This window comes from Oryctolagus cuniculus, chromosome 4, assembly GCF_051225735.1.
Source record: "Oryctolagus cuniculus isolate XC-2025 breed Fujian yellow rabbit chromosome 4, ASM5122573v1, whole genome shotgun sequence".
Taxonomy (NCBI): domain Eukaryota; kingdom Metazoa; phylum Chordata; class Mammalia; order Lagomorpha; family Leporidae; genus Oryctolagus; species Oryctolagus cuniculus.
Window position 1 is genome coordinate 80,826,393 of NC_142870.1, and position 18,421 is coordinate 80,844,813.

General features: G+C 52.9%; 1 protein-coding gene across 19 annotated transcripts in view; it reads left to right on the forward strand.

The window, feature by feature from the left end:
* Positions 1–18,421, forward strand: part of KALRN (kalirin RhoGEF kinase) — a 777,940-nt gene that overhangs the window by 743,126 nt on the left and 16,393 nt on the right. For all 19 annotated transcript variants that reach the window (XM_089331826.1, XM_089331827.1, XM_089331831.1 and 16 more), the window contains 6 exons: positions 8,828–8,855; positions 9,287–9,458; positions 10,943–11,064; positions 11,505–11,636; positions 13,120–13,284; positions 15,809–15,887. In XM_089331826.1, the coding sequence (XP_089187952.1) occupies positions 8,828–8,855; positions 9,287–9,458; positions 10,943–11,064; positions 11,505–11,636; positions 13,120–13,284; positions 15,809–15,887 (698 nt within the window). The remainder of the gene's footprint in view (positions 1–8,827; positions 8,856–9,286; positions 9,459–10,942; positions 11,065–11,504; positions 11,637–13,119; positions 13,285–15,808; positions 15,888–18,421) is intronic.

Consider the following 18,421-nt stretch of genomic DNA (forward strand, 5'->3'; position numbering starts at 1 on the left):
CTCCAATTTAACACAACTTGGTTAACACAGGGCATTGCAGTGAGTACCGTGGCCGGCCAACACATTATGTAAGACTGGGTTCTAAGCTTAATCGTACAGTAGAGGGAAGCAGGCTTGACTAAGTGTCTCTATTGCATAGCAAACTGCAAAACTTGCTCTGGCCGAGTCAGGGGGAGGAACTGATCATTCATTCATTCATCCAGTAGATATTTACATGCTCACTCTGTGCTAGGCTTACAGTAATAGAAGCTACTGTTTGGCAGTCTTCCCTGTGTAACTGGCTCTGTGCTGAGTGCTCTCCTCCCAACATCATCACGATGAGGGCACTGTTAGCACTATTCCCACTGTATAGATAAGAAGATTGGAGCACAGGGGGGCTACCTAGTTACCTCCAAGTTGTATATTCCCAGGAAGCCTATGAGCCTGGGCACTGAGTCGCACACCAGCAGTTGTATGGGTTGTAGGGACTAAGGGGACACAGGCCGTCTTAGGGAAGGGCAATAGGTGAGGAAAGAGCGTGAACAAAGGCCCTGAAGAAGGAAGGATCCTGGCACATGTTGAGAAGGTTCATAGCCCGGGTACCTGGGGGAAACATCGTGGGAGATAAAGCCTGGCAGACGAGTTGAGACCAGACTTCAGGGGCCTACACAGACTGGTTAGGCAGCAGGACTTGATCCAAAGAACAGCAAGAGGTTTTTAGGCCGAGTTGGTGTAATTTGTTCTCTGTTGGAGGAAGGTAGCTGGCATCTCTGTAAACAATGGTGGGAAGCTGGAAATGTCTACGGGGCGGGCAGGGAGAAGAATGAGAGCCAGGGAAGGTCAGGGAAGAGCAGGGGGGAGGCTGAGCGTGGAGTGGGAGGCCGGGAAGGGGCATCAGGCGACGGGCACTCCCACCTGGGGGCTCCCAAGGAGCCAAGGTCAACCTCTCCCTTGTCAACCTGTTCTGGCTCCAGAGACTCAACATTGTTTCACCCATTGAAAGACGTTTTGAGGGCTGGAGAATAATTGGCCTAATCACGAAGCGGTGAGACCCCAGTGCACTCATGCACAAAGACTCCAGAGTCAAGATGCTGGCTGTCAAGCTGGACGTGTGATTTATGAAGAAGAAGCGGCAGCACCCCCACTGCAGCATCCTGGGTCCTGATTGGCTGCCGAGACCACCTGGACACCGGGACCCACCAGCGATGAACTCCCTTTTTGGTGTTCACATTTTTTTTTTTTTCATTTTTTGTTAAAAGTCATGTTTTTGCCCTTTTCTTTCTGGGGACACACTAAACGTGATCTAACCAAGATACCAAGGGGTAAAGGAGTGGAATTCGGACTAGAAATACCCATAAAACAATTACTGTGCTTGACGTGTAGACATGTATAGAGACCTGACTCAGCAATTCGTGATTATAGACTTCTCTCAGAAATACACGGAACTTTGTCCAGTTGACCGTAATAATTGATCACAGAGCAAACCTCAACCAAAGCCAAGGAATCGATATCATATAGACCAAACTCACCAACTACAGTTAATTATACAATTAAAAGACTTTTTAAAATATCATACATTTATGAATTTTAAGCATTTCTATTACAATTGGGTGCAGAACGAAAGTTGAAAAAAAGAACTGAATGATAATGGAAATACTTGAAGATAAGGAAATACTTTGAAGACAATTCAGTTGCTATTTGGAATCGTGTTGAAATTACAATTTTTAAATTGCAGCTTGTTTTCCATTCACTTAGAAATGAACAGAGATAGGAATGTTTGCGAAAAATTAAGAAGATTGTGTCTGATTTGGATAGATTAAAAATATGAACAGTTAAGTCTCCAAACCAGAAATGATACCTAAATTTCTAGAAATTCTTTTTCTGGTATCTGGTTGTATCTCCACGACTCATTACCTAATTTTCTCCCTTCCTCTGGTGCCCAGGGCACAAGCACAGGGGGTGAGAGAGGAGAGGAGAGGAGAGGAGAGCGTAGCCCCTTTGGCTGTGAGTTTCTCTCCGGCCACTTTCACCTCCTCAGGACTCTCACTGCGTCGTTTGGAGCTGTGCTTTGTGATGGTGATGAGGGATTTGGAAAGAATGGGTCAGGGGATTCTCTGGGAGTCAGCTGACAAGGGCTTTTCTAGACAGCGTCACCCTCACTCTCACAGTCTGGGCAAGAAGCACAGCATCCCTCAAGCTCGGGCTGGGCTCCTCAGCGCTGGGCGCTTTACCTCTGAGTCTCTCCTCTTACCTCACTGCTCCAAAATCAAGAGAACGGTGGGGTTTCGCTCCCGGAGAACGAAGCTGGGTTGCGTGGAGCAAGCACTGCCAGCTGCCGCCCCCTGCTGTCCAGGCCCAGCCAGCTCCCCAGGGCGCTTTCCCGCCGTGCGCCAGCCTCCTTCCTCCTGGACGCTGCCTGCCTGCTCTTGTGCTGGCCCCCAGGGACAGCACGTGTGCATTGTACATGGACAGCGTCATGTGCCCTCCCCTTCCACTGCTAGTTCAGATTCCAGTTCTCTGCTCCTTCCCATCTGCCACTGTACATGGACCCCCAAGACGTTTCTAAAACAGGAACACATTTGATTTCAAGAAACCCGTGAAGCTCAGGTCTCGGGTGGACACCTCAAGTCCCTGCACTCCCGAACAATGATCACTAGACCCGCTGGTCCAGACACCTTATTTCTAGCGACCTCAGTTCATCTGCTACAACAAATATTTGATCTCCTGTGCAAGATGCCGTATTCAACACCATCGTGATGGTGCATAAAACGTGAAGAGGTTGCTTCTTCAGAGGGTATGCAGATCTGGTCGGGCAAGTAAAGTACAGGTGAGATCATGAGATGGGAGATGGAAGGTGTTCACAGAGCCGTGCAGGTGCTGCCTCTAGAAGAGTTCGTTGACTGAACCAGTGGGGGTGCTGCAGCTTCTTCTTCATAAATCACATGTCCATGGGAAGCACTCCAAGTTCACAGCAAACCGTTTTTCAGCTCTCCTTCCAAACTCAGGAGCCCAGCACCTTACTGTTTCATTGGTTTGACAACTCTCAACGGAGCACTTGTGTGCCAGCTATTGTGCTGGGCCTGGAGGCAATGATAGTGAACAAGACAGCAAGATCTTCATGAACCCAGGAGCCTTGCAGGCTGTCCCTGGGAAGCCCTAGATGGCTACATAGGTAATGAGAACCCAGTGAAAAGGGTGCCACGACCCTCCTCCAGTCCACACGCTGATTTGCTTCTAAGTAGGAAGAGGAGAGGTAAGGGAGAAACCTTCGATGGGCATGACCTGCAGTCAAAGTTAGCCTGAGTCCTGCACAGGCTCTTGGTCCTTGTTGAAGGAGCTTAAAGGGGAAGGCTAGGTAGCCATGGAATGGAGAGGGAGGCAGGAGGCAAAGCTGAGCAGGCCTCCGGGGTCAATGACAAATCCCCACAGAGCTTTCCCCAAGAGGCTCCCACTGCACTGAAGGCAATGATGGGAAGAGTGTTGGCTGCAAAAGCTCCGGTGCCACTCTCTGCCACCCTCTGTGATCCCACACTTCACTCCTCTGTCTCCAGGGTGAAACAGGGGTGCAGAACACCTGCTCTGCCCTTCCTCCAGGTTTGGAGGGCAAATGGGGAGTTTGTGGGTGCTTTATGACTGCCAGGTGATGCTGCACTATTCAGTGATGGCATTGCCATTGTGAACAGCACCTGGGCTAGCCCAGTGGTGAGGAATGAAGCCGATGGCCTCCACCAGACCCTTCCAGTGGAGAACCTGCAATCGAGCTCTGCTGGCATCCTTTCTCTCCAATGTCCCTCTTTATGTCCACATCCAAATTAGGAATACTTGCTTTCTGGACAGCACATGTATTCAGTGGTAGCATAATTGGTGTCTGTGATGAGAAAGAGGAGGAAGGCAAGAAATTCTCGAACTGGCAGTTTGAGATGTTTTCTTGTAAAAGTACTGCCATAGTGCAGGTTTCTGACGCCCTACCTGAGCTTTTACGGTGTGTGAACCTGCTTCTGGTCTCTTGGCTTGCCGTTCATGTCCGCTGTAAGTTGCAATCTCTTGGGGCCAGCGCTGTGGCACAGCGGGTTAACACCCTGGCCGGAAGCGCCAGCAGCCCATATGGGCGCCGGTTCTAGTCCTGGCTGCTCCTCTTCCGATCCAGCTCTCTGCTATGGCCTGGGAAAGCAGTGGAAGATGGCCCAAGTCCTTGGGTCCCTGTACCCATGTGGGAGACCTGGAAGAAGCTCCTGGCTCCTGGCTTCAGATTGGCACAGCTCCGGCCATTGCAGCCAACTGGGGAGTGAACCACCGGATGGAAGACTTCTCTCTCTCTGCCTCTCCTCTCTCTGTGTAACTCTGACTTTCAAATAAATAAATAAATCTTAAAAAAAAAAAAAAAGACGCAATCTCTTGCTGCTGTGGATGCCTCTCCTGATGGGAGACAAGGTCATTGAACCAAGTCGGCAGCATTATCAAATTGTTCTACTCTAGAGTCCTTTTTCAAAATTATTTGAGAGAGAGAGAGAGCGCGCACACTCACATCCACTGGGTCACTTTACAAATGTCCACAACGATGGGCTGGCCTGGGCCTCGGAGCCAGAAATCCAAGTACTTGGGCCATCACTGCTTTCCCCCTGGGCTCACACCAGCAGGAAGCAGAGTCAAGAGCCACAGTGGGAACTGAACCCAAATACCCCAGTGTAGGATATGGGCATCTTTACTGCAGGGGCACATGCCAGCCCCTCGGAGCCCTTCTGTATGAGTATGGGCAGAGGTCGGGTAGAGGAGGGTGCAGGCAGCTTGTGAACATCAGGCATTGAATCAAATGCAAGCAGCACTGAATTCTGTCTTCGTTGGCAGACCACTGGCCCACTGAGGGTGTAAGTGTGTCGGCCTTGCTCCCTGCCCAGATGCGACCACCCAAGTGTCAGCTCAAGAAACAGTCATCAAGGAAACTGAATCCTTGCATCAAACAGCCATTCCATGTGGGCACTAGTACCCCCACTCCCAGAGCAACTGAGTCCCATGTTGCTTAAGAATATTGGCCTAGGTAAGAGAATGGCCTGGGAGCCGGCATTGTGGCCGAATGGATTAAAGAGGCGCCTGCAGTGCCAGCATCCCATGTGGGCGCCAGTTCGAGTCCTGGCTGCTCCGCTTCCGATCCAGCTCTCTGCTGTGTCCTGGGAAAGCAGTGGAAGATGGCCCAAGTCCTTGGGCCCCTGCACCTGCGTGGGAGACCTGGAAGAAGCTCCTGGCTCCTGGCTTGGGCCTAGCCCCCCAAGTCCTGGCCGTTGAAGCCATTTGGGTAGTGAACAAGAAGACAGAAGATCTCTCTCTCCCTATCTCTCTGTAACTCTGCCTTTCAAATAAATAAAATAAATCTTCATTAAAGGGAGAGGGGCTGGCTGCGTGCTGTCAGCTGTCAGCTCCCGGAGTCTGCCGTGCTGCACAGCGGGCTGTCAGGCCCTCTCTCAGAGGCCGCAGATGCTATGATCTTCGATCATTTCCCGGCATGCATGCAGCCCGTCTGTGTCCCAGGCAGGCTCTAGTCACGTACTACTTTTCCTATACCTTCCTGCACAGATGATTGTATAGATCTTTCGGTCCTATTTTGAGATTCTGTCTGTGAACCAGTCCTAAATTCTTGGGAGAACTGGGATGAGGTCAAAGGTCAAATACACTTCATCAACATGTATTAAATGCCCGTCACACCCGTGACCCTGGTGTAGGGCCCTGAGGTTTCTGTCCTTGAAGAATTTGCCATCCAATAGGGCTCACTCAGTCTTTTTTCTTTAAAATGCAAATTACTGTAAAAGTGAAACATGCCTATTGCAGGATATTTGGAAAGCCCAGGTAAGAGAAAACAGGAAAAAGTCACCCCACCCAAACCTCAGATAACTTTCTGCAAACCCTAAGGGCAGGGCTATCAGTATTCCTGTATCCACAAAACCATGCACAGTCATAGAGCAGAAGAGGAACTTAGTCAATGTTTTTTGAATTGGGGCAAGAGCTATTTAAAAAAAAAAATTAGAGGGCTTTTATTTAATGAATACAAATTTCATAGGTGCAGCTTTTAGGAATATAGAGGTTCTTCCCCCATGCCCACCCTCCCACCCCCACTCCCATCCCACCTCCTACTCCTTCTCCCATCCCAGTCTTCATTAAGATTCGTTTTTAATTAACATTATATACAGAAGACCAACTCTATACTAAGTAAAGATTTCAACAGTTTGTACACACACACACACACACACACACACACACCAGGTATAAAGTACAGATAGCAAGTTTTACAGTTATTTCTCATAGTACAACTCATTAAGGACAGAGGTACCACATGGGGAGTAAGTGCACAGTGACTCCTATTGTTTACTTAACAATTAACACTCTTATTTTTGATGTCAGCGACCACCTGATGCTCTTGACTTGAGCTGCCAAGGCTATGGAAGCCTTTTGAGTCCACAAACCCCGTTGGTATTTAGACAGGGCCATAAGCAAAGTGGAAGTTCTCTCCTCCCTTCAGAGAAAAGTACCTCCTTCTTTGATGGCCACTTCTGGGAAAGCTATTCTTAATCCCACTACCCTGGGGTAGCCACTATGACCATTTAAAACATATTCTCTTTTTTTAAAAAAATGATTCACTTATTTATTTGAAAGGCAAAGTGACAGGGAGAAGCAAAGAGAAATCTTCCATCTGCTGGTTCACTCCCCAAACGCCCAGAACAGCCAAGGCAGAGCCAGGAGCCAGGAGCTCCATCCAGATCTCCCTTGCGGGTGAGAGGAACTCAGGTCCTCAGGCCGTCGTCTGCTGCCTGCCAGACACACGGGCAGGAAGCTGGATCAGAAGAGACGGCTCGATTGCAGGCACTCCAAAACCGGATGCGGGTGTCCCAAGTGGCAGCTGTGCCACAACGCCCACCCCAAAATTATTCTCAGACTCCTTTTCTTTAGGAATTGGCCAGCTCTGGTTCTCCCAAGCCGCCTAAGCCAGATAAAGGCAGGGCCTCTCTAGCGCCCCCTGCAGGTGACACGGTGCCCTGACCGCGTTTACTGCTAGCTGCTCAACTAGAGCAGCCCTTTGCATCCCTCGCTCTGCTGTGCGCCAGGATCTCCTCACACAGAGGGATCTCTTGGGTGTGGGGAAAGCAGCAGCTCTCACCAAACACCACCATGTGATCCCATCCCCCACCACCACCCCAGGAGAGCCTCAGGGCCGGAAGCCGGTTTATCCAAGGGCAGTTCCCTCGGACAGAGCGCAGCTTCCGGCAACACTCCTAAGGGCTGCGTGTGGATTCACCTGCCGCGCTCTCAAAGTCCCGACGCCTAGGGCCCCACTTCCCGCCAGGGGAAGCAGAATCTCCCAGCACGAGGCCCGGCATTGATCTCTTGCGCTTTCAGAGCTGCTCGGACCAGGGGTTTAAAGCCACTGATTTAAAGGAGGGCTGGGCAGCGGTGTCGGTGGCTTTTTGAGGCTAGCAGAGGGCACTGCAGTGGCCAGAGTCGGGACGGTCACCCCTAGGACTTGGCATGGCAGCCTGCTCCAAGAAGGACCTGGGTGGTGGAATACGTGAGCTTGTGAAGGGGAGCCCAAAGCAGGAGACAACACCTCCATTCCAAAGGCTCGCCTGAGCCCTGGCATGGAGAGGCCTCACAGAAACCGTGCGTGTTCACATGAGATGCGAGGAAACACGGGAAGGCAGGCATGATGGCGCTGACCAGGCTGCTTTGCAGGGCACACAAGTTTTCTTATGAAGGAAAGAAGAATGTTCCCAGGCAAACTATTAGAGATAAGCATCTTTAATAATGGGCTCCTGAGCAGATTAACATGACATCAGGGTTAGTTAAATACAGGTTGAGCACGTGGCAAGCCTCATGCTTCACACTTGACATGATTTTGTTTATTATTTGCGGGCACACAGCAGTAGGTTTTGTTTATTCCATCCCATAGTGGAGGAGATGGGTGCCAATCCGTGCTGAGTAACTGAGCTATGATGACCCTAAACAAAGCAGGTGACCCCAGCCTCTCTGACGCCGAAGCCCAAGCTTTTATCACCATGTCAGGATCTATGACCTGGACTTGAACTTGCAGGATTAGAGGAAATGGGGTAGGGAGTGGATCAAAGGACCATTCTCAAGAACAGCTGGTCGCCAGGAGTGCTGTCCCTGGTGTGAAAGATCCGGGCCTCTCCCTGGATCAGCTGTGCGACCAGGACGAGTCAGTCCATCGACCTTGGTCTCTGCTCTGTCACCTCTTCAGCAGAAAGGTCGGAACGGTTGGCCGAGTGGGTCTCAAGGTGCCCTGTGGAGGCCTGGGCGACAGAACCGTGCTGTAGGCAGGGTGGACACACAGGCCTTCTCCTGCTCCCCTTCAGCCAGAGAAGCCCTGTGTGTAGCTGCTGGAAGACAAGTTCTGTCTGCCTGGGAATAGGGGGAGGGGGAGAGGGAGAGGGAGGACATCTGGACGGAGCCCCCCGGCTTGGTGCATTGCAGTGAGCCTTCCACTTTGACAGGCATTTGGTCCTCCGAGTCTGAAGATTCCGATCCTGGGAAGAATGAGTGCCATGCGTTGCTGAGTGCCTGGGCGGGGGTGGGGGGGGTGCGTGTGAAGGGAAGAGGGGCAGCTGAGGCGAGGGCGGGCAGGAAGGCCAGCCGCCAAGCCGAGGAGCACCAGCCCCACCTGGCGCTGTGAGCCACTGGTGCAGGTGCTCCTTGGTGGAGGAGCCTGCAGCGGAACCCAGGGAGAGCCTGCACGCCAGGCCCCGCCCACCTCAGCGAGCTCTCCTCACTCAGTAGGGAACAAGTCTCTGGCTCTCTCTTGGTAGCTTAGGATTCAAGCAACTTTCTGTTTCTTTGTGTCTTTCAGATCTTAAATCCAAATTTCATCCAAGAAGGTGAGTTACGGTAGATATGAGTAAGAGCCGCGAAAGAATGGCGGTGCAGTTCTGTGCCTGTGGGCGAGGAGAGGTCTTTGTGGTTAGCTATTAGGTGCAAAAGCCTACCGCCTGCAGTGAAGATGGTGCGACTCAAGGCGGTAGGAAGTGTGCTTTTAGAAAGCCCAAAGGATGCGCCAGAACGTTCTCTGATGGTGTCTGGATTGTTACATCAGGGAGGTTTTTCTTCTTTTTGCTTCTCAGTATTTCCTATGAACATTTATTATTTTAAAATACTTTGTGAAGGGGCGCAGACGACTCAGCCGTGTCAGGTGGAAGGACATTGAATGGGCACACAACACGGGTGGGGAATGAGAGTGTCGCGTGGAAACACGGCCGTGTTGTCCTGAGTTTGTCCTGAGTGATGTGCTTGTGTGTTGATTTGATTGCAGTGGCCCCAGAATTCCTTGTGCCCTTAGTGGACGTGACCTGCTTGCTTGGGGACACAGTGCTACTGCAGTGCAAAGTGTGCGGGCGGCCGAAGCCCACCGTCACCTGGAAGGGGCCCGACCAGAACATCCTCGACACGGACAGCAGCACAGCCGCCTACACCATCTCCTCCTGGTAAGCCGGTGGCCCCGACGTCTGCACCTCCCGCTCCGTAGCCAAGAAGCCACGTCTGGGTAGCTGACCAATCTCCTGGGAGCCTGTTCTAGAATCTACCTGGGAGCCTGTCCTAGAGCCAACTCTTGGCCTAGATTAGGAGAGAGATTGAGTCCAAAGCCCAGGGTGGCTCATCCCCACGATGACAGAGCCCTCAGTGACGCCACCTCTACACGCAGCCTCAGCCACTCCCCCTGCAGCGTGCCAGCAGGGCGGCGCCAGCGCACGGGCACACGCCGCTCCGCTCCATGCAGACCAACACGGCAGTTTGCAAAGTCTGTGTCTGGACCCCCATTAAGCATACAAAGGTCAAGCATGAATCACGCGTGTGAAGAGCCTTTGCGGCAGCCCTGCCTCGCAGTCACGCCGTCAGATGACCTTCCCCAAGCTGCCAGGGATCTCCAAGTCAGGAGGAGCGGTGGAGGCTCCAGCTCTGTGTAGGAATGGGGTCCTCACATCTGAGCACCCTGGTAGCTTCGTGCCCTTCAGGCTGCTGTGAAATGGTGACAGGTTTAATTCCTTACTAAGAGCAATTTCCGTAGAGGGGGGAGAAATGGCTCATTCCAAAACGTGCCGTAGGAAACCAAGCTTGCAAGCATGCTTCCATGCAGAGAGGCTGTTGAACAGGACTTGGTGGACCCCTCCCAGTCATTCCGTTAACGTGTACTACGGTGGGCCAGCAGCAGCAAGCTGTCACCGCTCACACACCTGGCCAAGGAACCCCCAGAATCAAGGAGCTTCCATGCCCTAAATGGTGTGCACGTGAAACGGGAAAGTCCATCCTTCCGCGGCGTTCCCGGCCGGGTTATAGAATCAATGGGCCAAGGAGCTTAGTGTGGGAGACAGAGCTTGGTGAGCATCATGGAGACCCCAGAACACGTCACAGCCAAACATGGCTTCTGCATTAAACCCCTTCAGAGCAGTTCTTCCCCTCACTGCGATGAGTGGGGAAGTTAGCATTTAGGTGGAGGGTTGTACCTTTCTGAATTTCTTTAGCTATTTTTGGAGGTCCCATACGTAGAATTTTAAACACTTGAACATTTTTGCTCTTTACTCTCCCTGTTTTTGCAGCATTGATTATTGATCTGTGAAGCTGAGGCTATTTTGGGACAAAGTTGCTGGTCCTTATACTAATACTATTGCCAACCAGTATTTATATAGATCTTCATGGATTTCAAACCGTGTTCTAATTCTGACCTCATTGTATTCCTTATTTTCTCTCTCACGTATATGTAAACTTGAGGGCTGGGCACGGGCAGACGTGTTTTCCCCACATAGGGAGCTGGGGTATTGAGAGGCCAGGTGTGTAGGTAGATAAGGGGCGGGAGCTAGACCCCGGGCCTGACAGCTCTGAGCCCAGCATGCCCTGTGTGCGCCCTAGATCTTGCCCACCAGTGGGCTGTCTCAGGCCTGGACGCTGTAAGGCCTCCTTTCCGTGCCCCTAGTGATTCTGGGGAGATCACCCTGAAGATCTGCAACCTCATGCCCCAGGACAGCGGGATTTATACCTGCATAGCCACCAACGACCACGGGACCGCGTCCACGTCGGCCACAGTTAAGGTGCAAGGTATGGTCGCTTTGTTAGCGGGACCATCCACATCCAGTATAAAATTTACTGTCACGATCACACTGAAGCACGCACGCCAGCGGCATTAAGTCCATTCACCTGTTTCTGCTGCCATCACCACCATCCAGCCACAGAATTCCCTTATTTTCCCAAACTGACACTTTGGTTGTACCTCTGAACAGTAACTATCCTTCCTCCCCAACCCGTGACCACCAGCAGGATGTCACGGAGATCAAAGATGCCATGAGCACCATAGTGTTGGCGTGCCTACCGTGATCCCCCCACCACCACCCCCTGATCACACTGTGTTGCCTGGGGGGCCTGGCGGAGAAGGTTCCCAGGAAGACCGCTGGGGCTTCAGGCTCATTGCCTGGGTGGTAGCTCTAGCTTGGTGTCAGAGGCCCAGATGTGCAGAAGTAGCCCTGGTCCTGTCTCCACAGGTGTCCCCGCAGCCCCCAATCGGCCCATTGCCCAGGAGAGGAGCTGCACCTCGGTGATCCTCCGCTGGCTGCCTCCGTCCAGCACGGGAAACTGCACTATTTCCGGTTACACCGTGGAGTACAGAGAGGAAGGTGCGCTCCCTCCTCCTGCTCTACTCTCTCTGTCTCCCTCTTAAGGAGGTCTTTCAGGGCTCTGTACCTGCAGCTTCCTCATCTGCGGGGTGCTCTTCCTTCGTGGGTCCCCCAGATGCGTTGGTGTCCGACAGCCGCCACCATCTCATCCCAGACATGGAGCAGCTGCTTTTGCTAGGACCGTGTTAACCTCTATGGCACGCTGATGACCCAGGGTGGGTCTCAAAGTGCCCCATAGGAAGGATCAGACCCGTTTCACAGAGGAGGAGACTGAGGCCGAATGGAAGTCAAGGCACGTGGCTGGCGCCGTGGCTCACTAGGCTAATCCTCCGCCTTGCAGCGCCAGCACACCGGGTTCTAGTGCCGGTCGGGGCGCCGGATTCTGTCCCGGTTGCTCCTCTTCCAGGCCAGCTCTCTGGCGGCCATTGGAGGGTGAATCAATGGCAAAGGAAGACCTTTCTCTCTGTCTCTCTCTCTCACTGTCCACTCTGCCTGTCAAAAAAAAAAAAAAGAAAAGAAAAGAAAAGAAAAAGAAAGTCAAGGCACGCAAGGTCGTGGTCAGTGAGAGGCACAGCTAGCACCGGAGCCCAGCTCTCCAGTTTTTAATGAGAGCTGTCTTCCAGGGTAGTAGGGGGTAGGAGGACCCGAGTCCCCAGCCCTGCCGCCCCTAGAGGGAACACAGTGAGCACATACACACGCGTGGGTGCAGGACTGTAAGTAGTGCAGCTGTACACCTGCCTGAATCTGCTCCGTCGCACGCCAGCAGTGCCCGTCTCCTTCAGCAGTCAGAACCCCTGCGCCTGCGTCCGGGTATCAGGCAGAGCCGGGAGCTGCCAGACAGCTGAACTGTTACCAAGACATCTCTGCACCGCAGTAGGCAGTGCACAATCAACTTGAGAGCAGCACCATATATTTTACTCCGATTATCGGAACTCGCTCACCCTGTGAATTCCACTCTCCTGGGCAAACTGCATAGCATTTCTGAGGCTCACTGTGTTCAGCTGCGACGTGGGAGGACTGCTTCCCACCCATCAGATGGCTGTGGATTTAAGTGAGCACATACTTGACACGTGCACAGGACTCAGTGCCTGTCGGTTTTCCTCTGTTTCCATTCCCAGTGCATACTTTCTCTTAATCTGTTGTTAATGTATAATATTTTCCTCTGGCCTTATAAGCATGTAGCACATCCCCTATACATTCTAGAGGAGCAAGGCTTTTCACTCTCCCACGGTGTCTCTGAAAGTAGACAGCATCCAAGGCCAGTAACTTCGCAGCCCCCTGACTGGTGCAGTCGGCTTGGGAACTTGAACCCCAGCCGGCCGCCTTGGTCCCACCGGCTTCCTTCCAGAGCCCGCCCCGCAGCCGCAGCTGGCCCTTGAATGGGATGTGTCGCTCGCTGTTCCTTGCTTTGTGTGCTGAAGGCCTTTGAAACAATGCTGCTTGGCTCTGTCTTTTCTGCCTCTCCTCTGCCACTGCACACCAGGGTCCCAGGTCTGGCAGCAGTCGGTCGCTTCGACGCTGGACACGTACCTCGTCATCGAAGACCTTAGTCCTGGCTGTCCTTACCAGTTCCGAGTCAGCGCCAGTAACCCCTGGGGAATCAGCCTCCCCAGCGAGCCCTCGGAGTTCGTGCGGCTTCCAGAATACGGTGAGTCCCAGGCGGCGGAGCAGGGCCCCGGCTGCTGGCGGGCATGGGGGCTGCTGCAGGCAGCACTTGGGAGGCCACCGAACGGTGTTTCCCTCCAGCGTGCGGCTCCAGCCTCTTGGGGCAAACACTGCGTCTGCCTCTCGGGCCTAACCCTGGGCCTGTGACCTCCCCGGGAGCCCAGGTGGGACTCCAGGCACAGAGAGACCAGCAGGAGTCACGTACCACACAGGTGCTGTCTGTCCCTCTTCTGTGAATCCCACTGCAGGCTCTTGCCTTGCACAGGGAAAGCATTCGAAGGGCAGACACGTACAAGGTGCACAAAGCAATAGCAAAATGGATTCCAAAGGTGAGAAAGTGAGCACACATACACGCGTGGGCATGGGCTGCCCACCGGGAGAAATGCCCGGTACGAGCGGGCAGTGGGCCGGGGGACTGCCTGAAGGGAGGAGGGCGGGGGAGGACAGAGAGAAAGGGCACCCATACAGCACCTCCAGCTGTGGGCAAAAAAGAGAGAGAGCTGCCCCTCAGTTGTCGGCCTGTCTTTTGAGGTAGGGGGTGGTGCCTCTATGGGCGCGAAGCCACTTGGGAATTTTATGGCTCCTCCACTGTCCCCCTCCCCCTCAATGAAGCAGGTGCATCCTGGGAAAGGGGGCGTTATGACTGACAAGTGGGAGGATAGAAAGAGACCTCCAGCTCCGCAGACCTAAACTAGCTACCTAGTTACACTGCATCACTTCCCCCTGGTCCCCCTGCCAGGCACAAAGGCACCTCACAGCACAGGGACAGCTCCTCTCCCCAGCTAAAGGGCGAGAGGAGAGCCAACAAGTTGAAGGATTTCACTCCACAGTGCACATTTGATAGTTTCCTCTTCTCCCAGAATTCCTTTTCTCATTTGGTTCACTCCCCAAATGGCCCCAGCAGTGGAGCTGAGTCATTCCAAAGCCAGGAGCCTGGAGCTTCCTCCAGGTTTGGGTGCGGGGCTGCTGCTTTTCCAGGCACATTAGCAGGAGCTGGATTGGAAGCGGAGCAGCCGGGACTCGAACAGGCGCCCATATGAGATGCTGGCGCTGCAGACAGTGGTTTTACCCATTACGCCACAGAACTCTCCAAATACTGACACTTCCAGGCTGTGCCAGGGCGTGGCCTGAGTGTAGGGGCGGGGCCTGTGCACAGGCCTTTGGGTCCAAGCAGAGCCCCTGGTTCAGGCTACGCCCATCCAGCTGAATCAGGAAATGCGCCCCAGCCCCCGCCTCCTCCGCCCCTACCACCAGCTTTTCCCAGTGACCTTGTGTTCCCAGGGGCCTGTGATTAACTGGGAAACCTTGGCCTTGGGTCACTGCCTGCTCAGAATTCACCATGGAAAAGCCATGGACAGCATCAGCCAGGGCGCGCCCTGCCCTGAGGAAGCCTGGCGTGACAGGCTGGGGGCTCACAGGATCCCAGCCACAAACCCAGACCGGCCCTGGGATGACCACTGCGAGTCTGAGTCCCCAGCTGACAGCACAAGTGTGTGCTGGTGTGTGTGTGTGTTTGTGTGTGTGTGTGATGTGAGGCTGGGGCGTGTGTGTGTGTGTGTGAGAGACGTGAGGCTGGGGTGTGTGTGTGTGTGTGATGTGAGGCTGGGATGTGTGTGTGTGTGTGATGTGAGGCTGGGGTGTGTGTGTGTGATGTGAGGCTGGGGTGTGTGTGTGTGATATGAGGATGGAGTGTGTGTATGTGATGTGAGGCTGGGATGTATGTGTGTGTGTGTGATGTGAGGCTGGGGTGTGTGTGTGTGTGTGATGTGAGGCTGGGGTGTGTGTGTGTGATATGAGGATGGAGTGTGTGTATGTGATGTGAGGCTGGGATGTATGTGTGTGTGTGTGATGTGAGGCTGGGGTGTGTGTGTGTGTGTGATGTGAGGCTGGGGTGTGTGCGTGTGATGTGAGGCTGGGGTGTGTGTGTGTGTGTGTGTGTAATGTGAGGCTGGGGTTGTGTGTGTGTGATGTGAGGCTGGGGTGTGTGTGTGTGTGTGTGATGTGAGGCACTGCCCGGGAGTTAACAACCATGCGAGGTGAAGCTCCCAGATGGGCTCAGGCCTGTGCTGCGGGCTGGGTGCTCTCAGCGGGTGGGAAGGAAGGCCGGGTTGCAGAGCAGCCCTTCCTTGCCTGCTTTCCCGATGTGTGTAGTAATCTCCCGCTGCTCTCCCGACAGCCCTGATTCTCCCTGGCTTTTCCAGGCCTCAGCAGCTTCTCTCCCAGCCTTTTCATTTTCCCTATCAAGTTACTATTTTTAAAACATCCCCAAGCCACATTTCAGATTTCTGCCCCGGGTAAGCAGATGACAGAGGGAGTCTGGCTGTCATGTCGGTTTCCTCTCGGGTGATCTTTTTAAAGTAACCGCCCAGAGCCCGGTGGCATTTTCCCACGGAGTTTGCATATTTGCTCATGGGAACTGCTCAGGGGGTTATGTCCGCTCTCCTGTTAGCCCTGTCGCATCCGTGTGCGACATCCTCAATGTCACAAGTGGGTTCTCTCTCCCCAAGATGCGGCTGCTGACGGTGCCACCATTTCTTGGAAGGAAAATTTTGATGCTGCGTATACCGAGCTGAATGAAATCGGCAGGTAAGGCGCAGCTTTCTCCTCCTCTCGCGTGAGTGCCCGACGGCGTGGCGACAATGGCTTGTCTTGTTGTTTCTGTCTGTCTTTCATAAGTGCATCCTCTCTATGGGAGAGAGAACTCTAGCATGTGTGTGTCTGTTTCTACCATCCTTTTCCTTCTTCCCTAATCGACTCTCGGCCTTTCTTCTTTCCTAATATAAGAATTTAAGATTCAAAATGTTCTTCAAAGTACAGTTTCAGCTACGTTTCCCGCGTTTTGATGTGTGGTATTTTCAGTATTTTTCAGTGCTATGTACTGTGTCTTAAACTCTGCCTTTTTTTTCTTTGACACAATTATAATGCAAACCTGTTTTCATATGTATGAGATTTTTAGAAATTCTATTTGTCATTGATTTCTAACGGAACTGAATATGGGTAGGAAACTTTGTATGATATTGATTCCTTGTTTGTTGCGGGGAGTCACCTTGCAAATGGTGTAAATTGTCGTAAAACGTTCGTGTGCTCTTGGAAAGACACTTACTAATTGCTGTGTACAGGTCTCCGTGTGTCCATGTGTCAGGGACATTGTGTCACGGGCATCTCCATCCCACGTGCCTCCCCTTCCCCCAACACACACCTGCCCATCTCCCTCTGCCCCTCCCCTGCCCTCCCCCCCCCCTCCTCTGTCGCCTCTCAGTATTTTGATCGGGGAACACTTACTATGCCCTCAAAAATAAAAAGAATAAAAAGGAAGACTCTTAGCAGAAAAAAAAAAAATCTGTTACCCAAGCCCCAAAATAGCTGATGGGCCAGGAAGAGAAGATGCTCGTCCGCGCGCCGGCAGTGGGCTCCAGGTGCTCAGGGGGCCGCACCCCGGGCTCTGGGGGCCTGGCCTCTCATCCCGCGCTGACTGAGCTCCCGTGGGGCGGTGTGACAGAGGCTGCAGAGGGAGCCGAAGTGTTCCTGGTGTCTGATTTTTGGGTGGAGGTCACCGTTTCGTTGCCTTTCCTAAAGTATATCTCATCAGAAACAAACTTTGTCTACTGTCCTGTCTTCTTTGTGCGGCCAAAAAGAAAAAGGAGGTCAGAGAAATCCTGTAGTGATGGTGGCGGTGGTGGTGTGGCGGTGGTGGTGGTGTGGCGGTGGTGGTGGTGGTGTGGTGGTGGTGGTGGTGGTGGTGGCAATGACAATTCTCTAGGTATTTTATACCTCCCACTGATTACAGTTGGGATCCCTGGACAAAGTGCAGAAGCAGTAACCTGAGCATTCCGAAAAGCGTGTAATAGGGAGACTGGAGAGGGAAACCAGAGTTTTTGTTTTGTTTTTATTTTTTGACAGGCAGAGTGGACAGTGAGAGAGAGAGACAGAGAGAAAGGTCTTCCTTTGCCGTTGGTTCACCCTCCAATGGCAGTGTGCCGGCGCCGCAAGGTGGAGGATTAGCCTAGTGAGCCGCGGCACCGGCCTGAAATCAGAGTTTGAGGAGCGACAGGGCAGTGGCCCGGGCTTTTCTGTCTTGCTTCTTCCCTTTTTCCCCTCTCTCCCTCCCTTCCTCCTGTTTCCCCTCAAATCAGGGTTGATTCAAGGGCAGGCCATCCAGAGAACTGTGCAGGTACACGGCGAGCAGAAACTCCAAGAAAACCCCGTAGGTCTCATGCGAAGGGGCTGCCTACAAGCTGGGCAGGGCCAAAGACTCCTCGCTGCTTCTCCCTGCCTCACCGCGGGGCAGTCCCGTGGAACTGCTGGGCACTGCAGGAAGCAGAGGCTCTGAGGGACCCCATCTTTCTGGCCAGACAACCACAAAAGGGACCTTGGGAACCAAAGAACATAGGGGAAACTCCAGGAGGAGAAAGTAAGAGAAAGGGTCCCTTGGTTCGGTCTATCAAAAAATACAAATCCTGGGCTGCTTCCGAGTTGTGCGGGTGTAGAAGACACCCTAGCAAGGCTCGGAGACCTCAGCTCTGATTTAACCACTGCTCAGCTTCCCCTCGAGGGTGAGGGCAGGCCTAAGTAGCACAGCAAAACTGGGGAAGCTGCACGGAGCTACCTCCCACAGGAGGGGAGACAGACCTTCAGTCTGTACTGAACCAAGTAGGTTAAAAAGTAGTTTTGTCTATTTGAAAGGCAGAGTGTAAGAGAGAGGAGTAAAGAGAGCGAGTGAGCAAGAGAGAGAGAGCACTTCCATTCACTGGTTCACTCCCCAAATGCCTGCAACAGCCAGGGGTAGGACATTCCAAAGCCAGGAGCCGGGAGCTCCATCCGGGTCTTCCGTGGGTGTGGTGGAAACCCAAGTACTTGAAGCATCTTCCGCTGCCTCCCAGGTGCATTAGCAGGAAGCTGGATCGGAAGCACGGAGCAGTGAAGACTTGAAGGAGACACTGCAATGTGCGATGCAGGCATCCCAAGCTGGGACTGCATCCACTGTGCCGTAATACTCTCCCCATTTTGGTACAATAAAATTTTGAAATCCATGCACCAATATCTTTTTTTTTTTTTTTTGACAGGCAGAGTGGACAGTGAGAGAGAGACAGAGAAAAGGTCTTCCTTTGCCATTGGTTCAC